The sequence below is a fragment of the Rhinatrema bivittatum genome, chromosome 3, assembly GCF_901001135.1.
Source record: "Rhinatrema bivittatum chromosome 3, aRhiBiv1.1, whole genome shotgun sequence".
NCBI classification, from domain to species: domain Eukaryota; kingdom Metazoa; phylum Chordata; class Amphibia; order Gymnophiona; family Rhinatrematidae; genus Rhinatrema; species Rhinatrema bivittatum.
Window position 1 is genome coordinate 566,624,371 of NC_042617.1, and position 15,972 is coordinate 566,640,342.

At 45.1% G+C, this 15,972-nt stretch overlaps 1 protein-coding gene across 2 annotated transcripts in view; it reads right to left on the reverse strand.

Moving 5' to 3' along the window:
• The window catches only part of LOC115088350 (histidine triad nucleotide-binding protein 3-like), a 30,754-nt gene extending 17,283 nt beyond the window's left edge, over positions 1-13,471 (reverse strand). Inside the window, exon 1 of one of the 2 annotated variants that reach the window (XM_029596529.1) lies at positions 13,190-13,471. In XM_029596529.1, coding sequence (XP_029452389.1) covers positions 13,190-13,324 — 135 coding nt within the window. In that variant the 5' untranslated portion in view covers positions 13,325-13,471. The remainder of the gene's footprint in view (positions 1-13,189) is intronic. The other variant, XM_029596527.1, reaches the window with a different exon arrangement.
• Between the last annotated feature and the right edge of the window lie 2,501 nt (positions 13,472-15,972).

Consider the following 15,972-nt stretch of genomic DNA (forward strand, 5'->3'; position numbering starts at 1 on the left):
GATTGAGAGCCTGTGTGTAAATGAGAGAAAGAGAGGACATGTTTGTAAGCATGTGAATGAGAGTCTGTGTGTGAGAGAAAAAGACAGCATGTATTTATGTGATTGAAAGCCTGTGTGTGTGTAAGCGTGAAAAGATAGACAGCATGTGTGTAAATGTGTAATTAAGAGCCTATATAAGTGAGAGAGAAAAAACATTTGTATATGTGAGTGACTGAGAGCATGTGTGTATAGGTGTGTCATTGAGAGCCAGTGTGAGAGAGAGCGCTGGTATGTGACTGAGAGAGGAGAAAGTTCCAAGCAAACCACCCCACCTCCTGCTAATTCAGAACAATCTCAGGACACCTGGATATCAAACGTTCCCAGGTATGCAGAGCAAAAAAATTTTTGTATCCTTATTATTTTTCATTACTGGATCTTTGTGTCTGCTATTTTGAAATATTTTGTTGGTATCTGGAAATGTTTTATATGAGTTTTTAATTATTGGATATTCCACTCATCAGCTGTTTCGAAATATGTTCTTTTTGTTAGTACAGTTTTACTGCTGATGATTTTATATTTCTTGATTTGTTTTATAAGGATGTGTGATGTTTCTTTTTTCCTTTGTTACACTGCATACAGAGACTCTGGCTTGTTGCAGTTTCCAATTCAGTTTTTGTCTGCATGCTTCTTGTTATGCGTTTTGGTCTCTTTATTCTATGTTAGGTGAGGGACAGCACGTGATTCAGGTGAGGTTTTCTGCTGGCGTGTAGTTCCTGTGTAGGACTCTATAGCAGCCTGACTTGGTCCGTTTTCCTAATAGGAGATGTATTGGTGTCTTAAGGCCTGGTGTAATATTTTCAGAGACTTATTGTACTTTAAAAGTGTGATCTTACATAAAATGCACACATTTACTTGTATTTAGTTTTAAACATATTGTATGGCTCTCATGGAATTACATTTTAAAATATGTGGCGTTTATGGCTCTCTCAGCCAAAAAGGTTCCTGACCCCTGGTCTACACTAAGAAATTATCAGGTAAGTAATTTCTCCATTTCCTAACATGTAGACAGATGGACTCAGTACCAGTCTTCTTTCTCATTCAATTAAGATCCCTCTCATTCTGGATTTTTTGCAGGATGGATTGAATAAAGGCTTGGCCCTTAATTCCTTGAAGATGCAGGTTGCGGCTCTTGCCTGTTTCAGAGGCCTGGTGAATGGTGTTTCTTTGTTGTTTCATCCTGATGTACCAAAGCTATTCCCCAACAGAGTGGGAGGCTGCCCACGGTCCAGTCAACACCGCACGTGCAAAGGCTGCATCCATCCGGGCCTGCACATCCAGACGATAAAACCTGGAAAAAATGAGTAGGGAAGACCACGATGCAGCTCGGCAGATAATGACGGGAGACAACAGACTCCCGTCTGACACTGCCTGAGCCCTAGTGGAATGGGCCCTAACCTGAGTAGGCAACAGCTTTCCAGCATCCACATACGTGGCTGTGACCACCTCCTTAATTAAATGAGCTATGGTAGCCCGCGAAGCCGGAGCGCCCTGCTTACTCCCACCATGGAGAACAAACAGGCAATCTGTGTTTTGAAAAGACTCAGGAGATCTCCAGATACCACACGACAAAACGCTTAACATCCAAGAAGCACAAAAGGCGAAACTCCTCCACATCCCTGACCTTATCCAGGGACGGAAAGGAGATGGACTGATTCAAATGAAAGACAGAGGCTACCTTGGGCAAGAAGGATGGAACAGAATGCCGCTGTAACGTCCCCAGAGTCACCTGAAGGAATGGCTCCCAGCAAGACAAGGCCTGAAGCTCAGAAATCCGATGTGCAGATCATATAGCTACCAGGAACACAGTCTTCAAGGTCAACAACCCTGAGGAAAGGCTACGCAGTGGTCGGAACGTAGGGCCCGCCAAAAAATCCAGCTTACCATGCGGCATGCAAGAAAAAAGCCTAAGTGCAGGGCCTAGCTCACCAGGGGTCGCTCAACCCGCCAGGCTGCCCAGTTCCCGAACCCCAACGGGAGCGGGAACAAATGTTTGTATAGCATACCGAGAACGGAGATCAGAGGAAGTCTTGAAACCCAGTGGGTTATGCACCTCTCCCAGCAGATGGAGACGGAGCAAGCTGTCGTCACAGAATATATACTCCTGCAGCGACATCAGCCCACTGGTATTCTCTTCAAAAGCAACTGAACAGACTAGCAAAAAACTTGATTAAAACAGTCAACCATTACTCAACCAACAGGAAACACTGAACTCAGGTAATGAATGTATGTACCCCAATCTAGGGACTGACTGAACATCTTCTAGTAATCCACTGGAACACATAGCCCCACAGGAGGACCATTAAACCAATCTTTCAGCAGCCAAGGGTGGGAAGCTGAGTCCATCTATTTACATCAGGAAAAATAAATTATTAGGTAAGTATAATTACCTAATGATTTCACTACACTGGCTCCCAATAAAAAATTCAGGATAGAATATAAAATACTATCCATACTACACAAAATAATATATGAAAAACAAATAAATTGGCTAAGTATATCTATAAAACTTCACTCCCCAAACAGAAACCTCCGCTCAGCGAACAAAGGTCTATTAAAGATTCCACCTACTCGGTCCAGACAACTTACCTCAACTCGGAAGACAGCCATATCCCTAGGAAGTCCCAAACTCTGGAACACCCTTCCAACCAAACTTAGAACACAACAAAATGTAAAAACCTTCAAAAAAGAATAAAAACCTGGATGTTCACCAAAGCCTACCAAAACACCCAATAACTCTCGGATACTACTCCACTCCTACTGGCCCTATGCAAACATGTGGAACCAATGCAAGCACGTAATACATACAGAATTGAAACCACATAGTTTGAAATACGATATACTTTTATAATGCTTACTATTTTTATGTTGACAATCACATGAATCTTTGGAAACTCTGTTAAACATCGAAACTTTGTAAACCGTTGTGATGGCGAAACCGAATGATGGTATATAAAACTCGATAAATAAATAAAATAAATAAGTAGTAATTTCTCCTTTCCTAGAGTGTAGACAAATGGACTCAGGACCAGTGGGATGTACCCAAGCTACTCCCGACTAGGGTGGGAGGCTGCCCGTGGTCCAGTCAACACCGATTGTCCAAAGGTTGTCTCCTCCCGGGCCTGCACAACCAGACGATAATACCTGGGAAAAGTGTGTAATAAGGACCTCATTGCAGCTCGGCAAATGTCTACAGGAGACAACAGTCTAACCTCTGCCCATGACACTACCTGAGCCCTAGTGGAATGAGCCCTAACCTAACCTGAGTAGGCAACGGCTTTTCAGCTTCCACATATGCAGCCTTGACTACCTCCTTAATCCAGTGAGCTATTGTAGCCCGCGAAGCTGGTTCGCCTTGTTTTCTTCCACCATGAAGGACAAACCAGCAATCCATCTTTTGGAAAGGTTTAGAAGCATCCAGATACTGCAGGACATGTCTCTTGACATCCAAAGTTCGCAACAGGCGATACTCTTCTGCATCTTTTCTCTTATCCAAGGATGGCAAGGAAATGGACTGATTCAAGTGAAAATCCGAGAATACTTTAGGCAATAAAGAGGGAACCAGCAACTGTAAGGGAGGACAAAGATGATTCACTCCCTTCAAGAAACGGGTCATATCAGGATGAGACAATAAGGATTCACCATTGACCTGGCCTCTGAAACAGGCAAGAGCCGCAACCTGTACCTTTAAGGAATTAAGAGCCAACCCTTATTTAACCCATTCTGAAAAAATTGCAAAATGAGCGGGATCTGCACTGAATGAGGAACAACACTTTGATCCTCATACAAAGCCTCAAACACTCTCCAAACCTATAGATAGGTTAAGGAAGTGGAGAACTTTCGAGCTCATAGCAAGGTGGCAATCACTGCAGAAGAATAACCACACTTCGACAAGCAAGCCCTTTTAAGGGCCATACCGTAAGACAAAATTGAGTTGGATCTTTGTGACGGACAGGCCCCTGTGCAACAGATTCTTGTGCGGCAGATGAAGAAGGGAGGGTCTCTACCACAAATCTTCGCAGATCTGCATACCATGGTCTTCTGGGCCAATCCGGTGCCACCAGGAGCACCATTCCTCTGTGGCCTTCAACCCTGTGAACTGTTCTACCCATCAGGGGCCATAGGGAAAAGGCATACAGTGCTTGTCTTCCTGCCAGACTTGTACGAGAGCATTAATACCCAAGGACTTTGAATCTCTCCTGCGACTGAAGAAGCGAGGAACCTTCTTACTGTGAGAAGTCGCCAACAGGTCTAGGAACAGAAGACCCCAGAGATCTACTATCAGCCAAAACGCCTCGTCCGACAACACCCATTCTCCAAGGGTCCAGACTCTCCCTGCTCAGAAAGTCTGCTCATTGTCTTTTCCTGCAATATGAGAGGCTGAGATCATCTAGAGATGCCTTTCCGTCCATTCCATAAGTTGGTCTATTTCCAGAGACACTTGCTGGCTCTTGGTTCCTCCCTGCCGATTGATGTAAGCCACTGTTGTTGCGCTGTCAGACATTATTCGGACCGCTTGACCCTGCAATGTGTCAAACTGCAAGCACACCAACTGAAGCGCCTGGGCTTCCAGGTAATTGATGTTCCAGAGAGATTCTTCTGTATTCCAGCGCAGTTGCGCCATTAGTTCCTGACAGTGAGCTCTCCAACCCTGGAGACTTACATCTGTCGGGAGTATTAAACAGTCCGGTATTGTCAGGGAAACTCCCTTTCTCAGATATTCTTCATGCAACCACCACTGCAGGTGAGAGCAGATTTCCATAGGCAAGTGGAGCCAAACTGAATAGTCCTGAGAAGGTGGGTTCCAATGAGACAGCAGGGAGTGCTGAAGAGGACGCATATGTGCTCTTGCCCACAGAACCACTTCCAGGTTTGCCACCATCAAAATGAGTAGCTGAAGATAGGACCCATAACATCAACTTGTGAATCCGAGCTTCTAGCAGGAAAACTTTGCCTTGCCTCATGTCAAACGAATTTATTTATTATTTATTTATTTAAATGAATACCCAGATATTCCAACAACTGAGAAGGCTGAAGACTGCTTTTGGCCAGGTTCACTATCCAACCAAGATCCTACAACAAGGAGATCACCTTGCGGATCACCAGGCAGCTCTCTTCCAGAGACTTGGCTTGCATCAGCCACTCATCCAAATACGGGTGTACTAGGATCTCATCCTCTCACCTCTGCCACCACCACCACCATAACTTTGGAAAAAGTTCTGGGAGCGGTGGCTAGACCAAAAGGCATCACCCAAAATTGATAATGGCACCCCAGCACTGCGAAACACAGAAAATATTAGTGCTCCAACTGGATGGGAATATGGAGGTAAGCTTCGGACAGATCCAGAGAAGTCTGATATTCCCCCAACTGCACGGCCATTATTACCGAGCACAAGGTTTCCATGCGAAAATGAGTCACCTGCAAATGATGATTGATTCCTTTGAGATCCAGGATGGGACAAAAGGAGCCCCCCTTCTTGGATACAACAAAATTAATGGAATATTGCCCATACTTTCCGGACACATAGGCACTGGAACTACAGCCCTCAGACTGAGGAGCCTTGATAGAGAAGATTCACTGCCTGCTTCTTCTGTTGGGAGTGGCAAGGAGACACCATGAACATGTCCCAAGGAACACTGTGAAATTCCAACACATATCCTTCTTGTATCACCTTCAGAACCCACTGATATGATGTGATCCTAACCAACCTCTGATAAAAGAGAGAGAGAGAGAGGTCCTCCTATCTCTTGTCGCTGAGGGTGGGTCGGCAAACCTTCATTTTGAGGCTTGGGAGGATCCACCACCCAAGCCTGCGCCTCTCTTGGGTTTTCTGGGATGAAAGAACTGAGACTTGCCAAAAGGCCGAGTCCCCTGAATGGTCAACCCCCTGTAACGACGAAACTACTTTGAACCCCTAAGATCCCTCATACCAATGGGGTACTTCAACTGCTCTTATCTTCCAGCAACTGAGGAACCAGAGATTCGCCCCACTTACTGGCCAGTTTCTCCAACTCGCTCCCGAACGAGAGGAAACCTTTAAAGGACAACTTCATAAGGTTAGCTCTGGAGGTCGCGTTGGCCGACCAATTACGCAGTCATAATTGACATCTGGCTGCTATTACTGAAGCCTCTCCCCTAGCCAAGGTATGGACCAAATCGCAGCCCGCATCTGCTAAAAAAGTGGCAGCGAGTTCCATAACTGCTCTGGTTTTCACCCCAGAATCAACCACCTCCTGAGAGAGAAGCAGACAAGAGCAAGCCACCAGGACACGACAAGATGCTATCTGCAATGTCACTGTTTCAAATGCTTGTTTGAGGATGGCCTCAATTACCCTATTCATGCACATCCTTCCTGCAAAATTTCAAGCGCAGAAATTTTATGCGCTCAAGTTAGGCGCCCCAAGTTTATGTGCCGTAAAAATACACACAAACAGTGCGCCTAAATCTGGGCGCACCGCCGATATGCTTAAAATATGTGCGCTCAGGAAGTGTGCCCAAAACTGGGCGCAGAATTCACACGCAGAGCCGGACGCACTGCGCATGCAGACGCTCCTGTAGAGGGCAGCCAAACGCTCAGAAGCGCATGAAAATGCCGCCGCGGCCTACCACACACACAGCAGAGAGGAAAAAGCCTAACAGCAGGGCCTAGCCCACCTGGGCTGCCAGGCCCCCCAGTTCCCTTAACCCCCACGGGAGCGGGAACGAATATTGGATTGGTGCGCCAAACACAGAGACTGGAGGAAGTCCTACTAAACCCCTTCACACTGTCTCTGACTTTTATTTTTATTTTTTAAACTTACCTGAGCTCAGCCGTTCCCGGCTGAGTACAGAGAGTCTCTGGCTGCGAGGGGAGAGGGCATCTGCCATCACCGCCGCGCTCGGCTTCCTGCACCCGCTGCCTTTAAGCTGTACAATCAGCTAAGCCCACGCCAGGAAAATCGGCTCCCAGACCAAGGCACACATCTGAGGGATGATGGAAATCACCTCAGGAATTCTCAACTCCAGGAAGGACCATCTGGTATCACCGCAGGAAAGCTGGGCTTTTTTTTTTTTTTTTAAATTCTATTTCTAAAATCCGAAGCAATCCCCATAGGGAGATGCACATCCACCATCTGCTGGAGTCGCTGCAGGAGTATATATGCCGTGACGTCAGCATTGCTCCGTCTCCATCTGGTGGCAGAGGTGCATAACCCACTGGTCCTGAGTCCATCTATCTAAACATTAGGAAAGTGAAAATCCCTTTGGAACCTTCTGGTTGCAGAAGAATAATGAAGGTGCTGCATTCTAGTCAAAAAGCGGCCAAAAATGTCCATTGTAAAACTGTAATTAAAAATCCTTTACATCACATTTTACTCCTTGAAATAAATCTGCATTCAGATCTTGGCTGTAGAATGAATTGAGGGGGGGGGGGGAGGATTTTGGGGGGGTTCATTTAGAATTTTCTCTTTCGAACAGCATGCCCCCAGCTTGAGATTTGGAGATGCTAACCCCAGGAGATATATGAACAATCAATGTATTCTCTGTGCTTTCATTAATTTGATTACACACTACTACACCCAGAGACAGAACTTTGGAACCTGTGTACAGGCACACATTGGCTCATGTACATCGGTGCACACCCAGGGACGCAGCGCTTTTATAACTTGCACGTACACATGCACGTGTTACAAAATAGTCTGGCCTCGCGCGTAAATCCCAAAAGTCGGGAAATTATAAAAGAGGCGCATGTCCATGCCATCGCAAATTTCACCAGTTGGTCCACCAGTTCGCCCAGTTAACAGCTGGGTCCTCTAAATCCTCCTGGTTTGATAGTCTTCACTTCCCCCATTTCCCCCAGACCCTTTCAATCCCTGAGAAATAGCTCTTTCTTTTTATTCATTTTTTAACATACAGCTCCCTCCATAACAGAAGTAAAGTTACGCGGCAGTAGAGCTGGGAGTGTGCCAAGGTGTGCAAGTAGATACGCATTCATCTCTTGACCACGCCCTGAAATGCCCATGCCCTACATCTTTTGAAAACTTTTGAGATGTGCTCACTGCAAGAGATACTCGCGCATTTCAGCACCTTTTAAAAATTCACCTTTGAGCCAGCTTGGTACACAGACTAAAGAGCATTTGTAAAGTTTAGGAAGCAGTGCGATGGCTGCATATACTGGTATTCAGCCAATGCCACTTGGTGGGGACTCTGAGTCAAGCCTCAGTTAGCTACACTACCCTGATCTTCCCGAGACTCTGAAGTTACGTCTAACCTCCATTTACTAAGTGTTTTAATATGCCATGGGTACAAAAGAATTGCAGAGAGTCCCAGAGAGCTACAAGTGGTCCTAAGCCTCAAAAGTTAATAATTGCTGACCTAGCGATATTTAGAAAAGGGCTGATCCACCTAACTGCAAGACACCAGAACAGGAGGCAAGGGCCTGTCCTTAGCCAAAGGCACAGAGCTGAGACAGGACATGCACAAACTAATGCAGACATGATTTAAACTAATCCAACAGCAGTGTGATAGAGACCGAGCGTCTGTGTGTCTATATGATTGAAAATGTGAGAGTGAATGGGCATGTGTGCATATGACTGAGTGTGAGAGTGCAGTACATGTGTGTGTGTATGACTGAGTATGTGAGAGCTAACAAGCATTTATGTATGACTGCGCATATGAGAGAGCAAATAAGCATGTGTGTGTATGATTATGTGAGAACAAACGAGCATGTGTGTGAGTGCACAGCAGCTTGTATATTTATGGTTAAGCATGTGAAAAAGTGAGCAAATGGGCATTTGTATGTGTGTATGATTGTGCAAGTAAGAGAGAAAATGAGCATGTGTGAGTATGATTGTACATGTAAGAAAAAGAATGAGCATGTGTATGCGTATGAGCATTTAGCGCGCGAATAAGCGTGTATGTCTGAGCATGCAAGAGAGCAAATGAGTGTGCGTATGTGTATGATTGAACATGTGAGAGAGTGAACTAGCATGTGTATGACTGAGCATGTGAAAAAGTGCGAGTGTTTGTGTGTGTATTACTGAGTATGTGAGAGCGAACGAGCTGTTTGTGTGCGTATGATTAGTTGGCAGATGAAGATGAGAGGGGGGAGGGAGAACAAGAAAGGATGCAGCTGTTGAGGGGGAAAGATGAGAGGCCAAACAACTGGAGATGGTAAAAGGAGCAGCTCAATGAGAGGGAGATGAAGGATTGAGAGAGGGAAATAGAAGGGAGGGTTGGGGAGGTGTAGGATTGGTACAGAGAACTGGAGGCAGAGAAGAGGATGAAATCTAGATGAGTGGAGAGAGAGACGGAGATAAAAAGAATGAAGAAAAAGAAAAAGAAAATGGAAAGAGTAGTTTAGACCAAGGTGTTGGGGAAGAACTGAAGACAGGAGAGAAATGAAATAGAAAATGAATAGGGGACCCTGTAAAGGAGTTAGGAGAACAAGAAGAGGAAAACAGTATAAAAAAAAAATGAGGACCAAAGTGATTAGAAAAATAAAATGTCAAGACATCATGGGTAGATAAAAGTATTTCATATTCAGTTTAGTGGATGGAATGTCAAATTTGGGAATGTGCAGCTCATGATATTCTTTTATTTTGGGAAGGACCATCATACCGAGCACTATCGGCACCAAAGGCCTTTATTGCTTTACAGCAGTTCAAAGATTTTTTTTTTTTAATATGTTTTGTAAATAAAATGAAATTGAACAAACACTTAAGTCCTTCTTTGTATATCTGCTGCAATAAATCACATCAATTCTGACACGCACCATGTTTTGAGGTGAAACTCTGCTTCAGGGGATTATCTTACACAATACCAAGCACTGAAATAAAAGAAAACCATTAGTGTAGAACGCTAGCACATAGCTCAGCAGGTAACAAAGCGCACAAACCATCCTTTTAAACTTCAGCGGTTCCAGGGGTTCTAACCCGGGTACACTCCACAATTTATCCACACCTGGTTTTCAGAAGGACATTTCTCATTGGTTGCTAAATGTACAATGATGATGTCATTAGTTACTATAGAACAATCCAAAAAATTAAAAAAACAAATTATCTAATCAGCAAGTTCAGACCAGAGAATACCAATCAATCTCAGCATTCAAGCCATAAGGAGAAACTGAATTAATAGCAAAAATCCAAACTGTTCCCTAAAATTAAGTTTGTACTCCAAATTTAAATCACGGCCAGTTGATGTTACTTGTTCAATCACCCACCACTGTAAATCCGAAAATTTATGTGGGTGCTCAGTACAATGAGAGTCCATCAGAGCTTGTAATTTTTTTGTGCCAAGACAACTTTTATGTTCCCACGGAGGTGTCTTGATCATATGCTTTGTACCTCCAATATAAAGTGGATTGCAGGGCCAGCCAATAGCATATACAGCATTTTTCAATAAACAATTAGTATGTCCCTTTAAGTGAAAGGCTGGACCTGAAGCAGGATCCTGCCATGAGGTTGTGACTTGTGGTGGTGCACACAGAACATCTGAGACAAGGAGCATGACCTGAAGATTGTAAAGGTGTCCTCAGGGCAGTGATTGAACAAGTAACATCAGCTGGCCGTGATTTAAATTTGGAGTACAAACTTAATTTTAGGGAACAGTTTTGGATTTTTACTATTAATTCAGTTTCTCCTTATGGCTTGAATGCTGAGATTGATTGGTATTCTCTGGTCTGAACTGCTGATTAGTTTTTTGGATTGTTCTATAGTAACTAATGGCATCATAATTTTACATTTATCAACCAATGAGAAATGTCCTTCTCAAAACCAGGTGTGGATAAATTGTGGCGTGCACCCGGGTCGGGTTAGAACCTCTGGAACTGCTGAAGTTTAAAAGAATGGCTTGTGCGCTTTGTTACCTGTTGAGCAATGTGCTAGTGTTCTACACTAATGGTTTTCTTTTATTTCAGTACTTGGTATTGTGTAAAATAATCCCCCGAAGCAGAGTTTCACCTCAAAACATGGCACGTGTCAGAATTGATGTGATTTATTACAGCAGATATACAAAGAAGGATTTAAGAAGAAAGACCAAAGATAAGTGTTTGTTCAATTTCATTTTATTTGCAAAGAAATACCAAAAGTAATATTTGCACCTCTGGACCGATGATTATCTTTAAAGCAATAAAGGCCTTTCGTGCCGGTAGTGTTTCCTATGATGGTCCTCCTCTATATTTAAAGGGGCTCTCTCTTTCTTTTTTTTTTTATTTGTGTTACCAGAATATTTGGTGACTATAATCACTTTCTACTGGATTCTTTTATTTTGCACAACACAGGAAGAATTGCATTTCTGTTTCTAGTTCTCTGGTGTTGCACGGCATGCAGAGTCTGGCTTTGGGGGATTTTCCAGTTCAGTTTTTAAACAAGGGCTTATGTCGCCAGGATCTCTGTACCTGTTCCGAGTGAGCTGGAATCCCAAAGAAGCAGGAGGAAGCTGCTGGGGTAAAATAAACATGGAAATGAAAGCGCCGTACACAGAACAGAATCTCCCAGCTTGCGGTAGTGTAGGTTGTGTTCAGGGAGAGGTCGCACTTGTTCACTTGGCCATAGATGCGCTGCACAAACACGGCAATGGACTCAGCACAGCTAGCCTGGCACAATGGAGGGTTAGACACCAGAGGAGCTCAGCTAGCAGGCAAAGGTCTAGGCTTTTGCAGGTTTCTGTGAGGTTATTCATCTTCTCTGTTAGTTTGCATTTTTTAATTAGGTGGAGATCAAAATAATTTGCATAGAGAACGAGCTATAAATAGGCATTTTAGTGTCCAGAGCATACCGGTATATCTGCACCTCCCTGCCTATAAACCCGATCCCACCCTCCTCTTCCAGCTTTCCCCCAGCCGCCTGGAGGGTGGGACACTGGGGTACACGTCTTGGCTTTTTCATGCACTGCCAGTCCAGATTTGCATTTATTTATTTTTCCACCCCCAAAGCCTTTGTGGCTGCCCGTTTGTCCACCCCTAGTTACGGCTCTGTCTCTAAGAGAGCGGGATTTGGATGCAAAGGCTGAAGCTGGAGGAGGCATGTGCTGCCGTGGTGTAGGGGTGCGGGGATGACAGCCAGCACCCCTGGCCCTGAAGAAGGGTGGTGGCCCTGAGCAGAGTCCATCTCGCTCTCAGCAGAAGGGGGAGACCAGCAGAAGACAGCGAAGAGAGCAGCTGAAGAGGGAGAGGGCCAGAATAACCGCAGGTGAGCCTGTGTGATTGAGGGAGGAAGGGGTGTGCATGGGAGTAAGAGACTAGGAGCTGTGTGTGTATGTGAAAAGGAGCCTATGTGCAGGGGTGCCTATGTGTGAGGGAGAGACAAACAGAGGGAGCCTGTGTGTGAGAAATCACTGATGGTGGTACCAAAGGAAGAATCCATCCTGGGTGCCAATTACTTTAGGTATGCCACTGACTAGCTGAAAAAGCGGTCAGAGGTGGAGCATATGTAAAAGAGATTTGCGGCGGCAACTGTCCATAATGTACTGTATCTGCTTGTAGGGTGTTTTGTACAGGGCCAGCGAATCCCAATAGGCAAACCAGGCAGGGGATGGCAAAAAGAAGCCATGTGGGGCTGCAAGCGGAGCCTATCCGGCTTGCAGCTGAGAGAAACAGAGACTTGGTAGGCCGCGAGAGAGAGAGAGAGATTGTAGATGTACCAGAGCAATAGTGTTAGTGAGAGAGAGGGAGCCTGTGTGAATGAGACAAGTAACCTGTCTGAGTGAACGAGGTTGAGGCCAGAGCGGGCGGGCGGGCGCAAGGCAGAAGGTTCGCCTAATATCCTTGGTTCTGCAGCAAACAAGCAACCTGCGGTCTGATGTTGCAGACGGCCTGCAAGACCCAAAGACCCAGTGCCGCCTCCTCTCCGAACGCCTGTCCCACTCCCTCCACCTTCCTTCGGGTACAGTCCCCGATCCCCAGCCTCCTCTTCACTGGGGAATAAACCCCGAGAGTCTGCTAGCCCCGCTCCTTCCTCGGTACAGATTCAAATCACCCGCCAGTCCCGGGCCCTCCTCCGTGAACAGATTCAGATCACCCGGCTCCAAATCCTCTTCCGGGCACAAATTCTGATCGCCCGGCCCCAGAGCCGCCTCCCTCTCCCGGGGACAGACCCCGATCGCCCACCGGCCCTTCACCCCCCCCCCCCCCGAGAACAGCGCCGATCGGAGAGCTCCCGCGCCGCCCTTTCTTACGTCACAATGCAGCAGTTCCGCGTTCTTCTCCTCATTGTTGGCGATTCTGCAGAAGATGCAGCCGCTGTCATAGCCGGGCCCCGGCTCCCCGGGCTGCACGTCCTGGCCCCCGCCTGCTGCAACCTCCCCGGCCATGGCTTTCCTTCTCCCGGTGCCCGGCGTTCACTCAGCCCCAGAGCGACCAGCAGGTGCAAGAGCGGCTCCCGGCCCAGCGTGTCGAGCCGTTCTCCCAGGCGGGCGCCATCTACTGGGCCCCAGCAATACTGCGGTGAGCCCGGGCACCGTCCAGCCCAGAAAGTGACAGCTTTTGGGGACCCGGGGAAAAGAGCCGCAATAGCCGCTTGCAAGTGTGGGAGGTCCCAGTTTAATCATACATGTGAAAGTAAAGAACTTTCAAAACGTGATTAATTTCTATCCTGTCAGGGGCAGAGAAAGAGTAGCTCAGTGGAGGCTACAAACCAATTTCAACTCCCACGTCTTCCACTGATATTCCTTCTGACCTTGGGGAAGTTACTTCTCCCTCCATTGTTGCAGGTACAAACTTAGGGGGTCATTTATCAAAATACGTTAGGGCCCTAACGCCCATGATAACGCCATAACACATGCGATAAACACCGCAACGTGAAATGCGTATGAAAATTTTATTTGGAGGAGTTTAGGAGGGAGTAGATGGAAATGAGGGCTGGTTAACGTTGCATGTGATAACATAACACACACTATCAAAAACAACACTTTTTTCTGGGCATTATGCCTGCGATAGCTGTGCGTTACGGCTGAAATGGGATTTATTGCAAATCCTGTTTCAACGTTCTGTGCGATAATGTAACACACACTATCTTGGGATTTAACGCCAGAAATAACTAGAGGCATACATTTGTTTTTTTACGAAATTTAAATAGGCAACAAAATTGTCTATTTTGTTTTTTTTTCTTTTGGGTATTCCGAAAAACAAAACCAATCTCCCCAGAAATTTCGTGGAAAAATGGTATTTTGTGTTACTGCGCACTACCGGGGCTTACTGCGCAGTGCTTCTGTGCAACTGAAGTGCACAGTATTCCCCGTTAGTGCGTACTGCTCAGTTAAGTCCTGTTAGTACGCAGTAACTCTCTATGCGCTAACAACAGTTAGTGGGCAGTATCTTTCATTAGTAGGTACTGCGCAGTAATTGTCATTAGTGGGCAGTAATACAGAGATACTGCACACTATTGATTGTGTGCAGTAAGTTTCTTTAGTGCATACTGCGCAGTAATTCCTGTTAGTGCGCAATAACTCTGTATTACTATGCACTGCACTAACAGTTAGTGCACAGTATCTTTCGTTAGTAGGTATTGTTCAGTAATTGTCATTATTGTGCAGTAATATAGAGATATTGCGCACTATTGATTATGCACAGTGAGTTTCTATAGTGCATACTGCGCAGTAATTCCTATTAGTGCCCAGTAACTCTGTATTACTATGCACCAACAACAGTTAGTGCGCAGTATCTTTCGTTAGTAGTTACTGCACAGTTATTGTCATTAGCATGCAGTAATTTTGTCTAAGTGCGCACTAACGACGATTAGTGCGAAGTAAGTTCTGTTAGTGCCCAGTAACTGTATATTAGTGCGTGCACATGCCTGTTAGTGCGCAGTAACAGAAAATGTTACTAAATTGACATTTTTAGTCTTTCAAGGGAGTATTTCGTTGGCAACAGGTATGAATCTGTATTCCCATTGGCTGTCTTCTTGTTATTTATTTCTGTTGCCAGTGTTCCCATTGAGTGAACATAAGCAAAATGTTCTAGTCCTGTGACATCAGTCATGTGACTAGAAATTGTTTGTTTATTCTTGTTACCAGGCACTGGCAGGTCAAAAGCTAGTGCATATTTTGAATTTGCCAATCCCTGTGCATTTTAGAAAAAGGGATGAGTCAGTTGGACCATTAGATGACTGAGGGGTTAAAGGGGCTCTTAGGGAAGATAAGGCCATTGCAGAAAGACTAAATTAATTCTTTGCTTCCGTGTTTACTAACGAGAATGTTGGGGAGATACCAGTTCCGGAGATGGTTTTCGGGGTGATGAGTCAGACGAACTGAACGAAATCACTGTGAACCTGGAAGATGTAGTAGGCCAGATTGACAAACTAAAGAGTAGCAAATCACCTGGACCGGATGGTATGCATCCTAGGATACTAAAGGAACTCAAAAATGAAATTTCTAATCTATTAGTTAAAATTTGTAACCTATTATTAAAATCATCCATTGCACCTGAAGACTGGAGGGTGGCCAGTGTAACCTCAATATTTAAAAAAGGCTCCAGGGGCGATCCGGGTAACTATAGACCAGTGAGCCTAACTTCAGTGCCAGGAAAAATAGTGGAAACTATTCTCAAGATCAAAATCGTAGAGCATATAGAAAGACATGATTTAATGGAACACAGTCAACACGGATTTACCCAAGGGAAGTCTTGCCTAACAAATCTGCTTCATTTTTTTGAAGGGGTTAATAAACATGTGGATAAAGGTGAACTGGTAGATGTAGAGTATTTGGATTTTCAGAAGGTGTTTGACAAAGTCCCTCATGAGAGGCTTCTACGAAAACTAAAAAGTCAAGGGATAGGAGGCGATGTCCTTTCGTGGATTACAAATTGGTTAAAAGACAGGAAACAGAGAGTAGGACTAAATGGTCAATTTTCTCAGTGGAAAAGGGTAAACAGTGGAGTGCCTCAGGGATCTGTACTTGGACCGGTGCTTTTCAATATATATATAAATGATCCGGAAAGGAATACGACAAGTGACATTATCAAA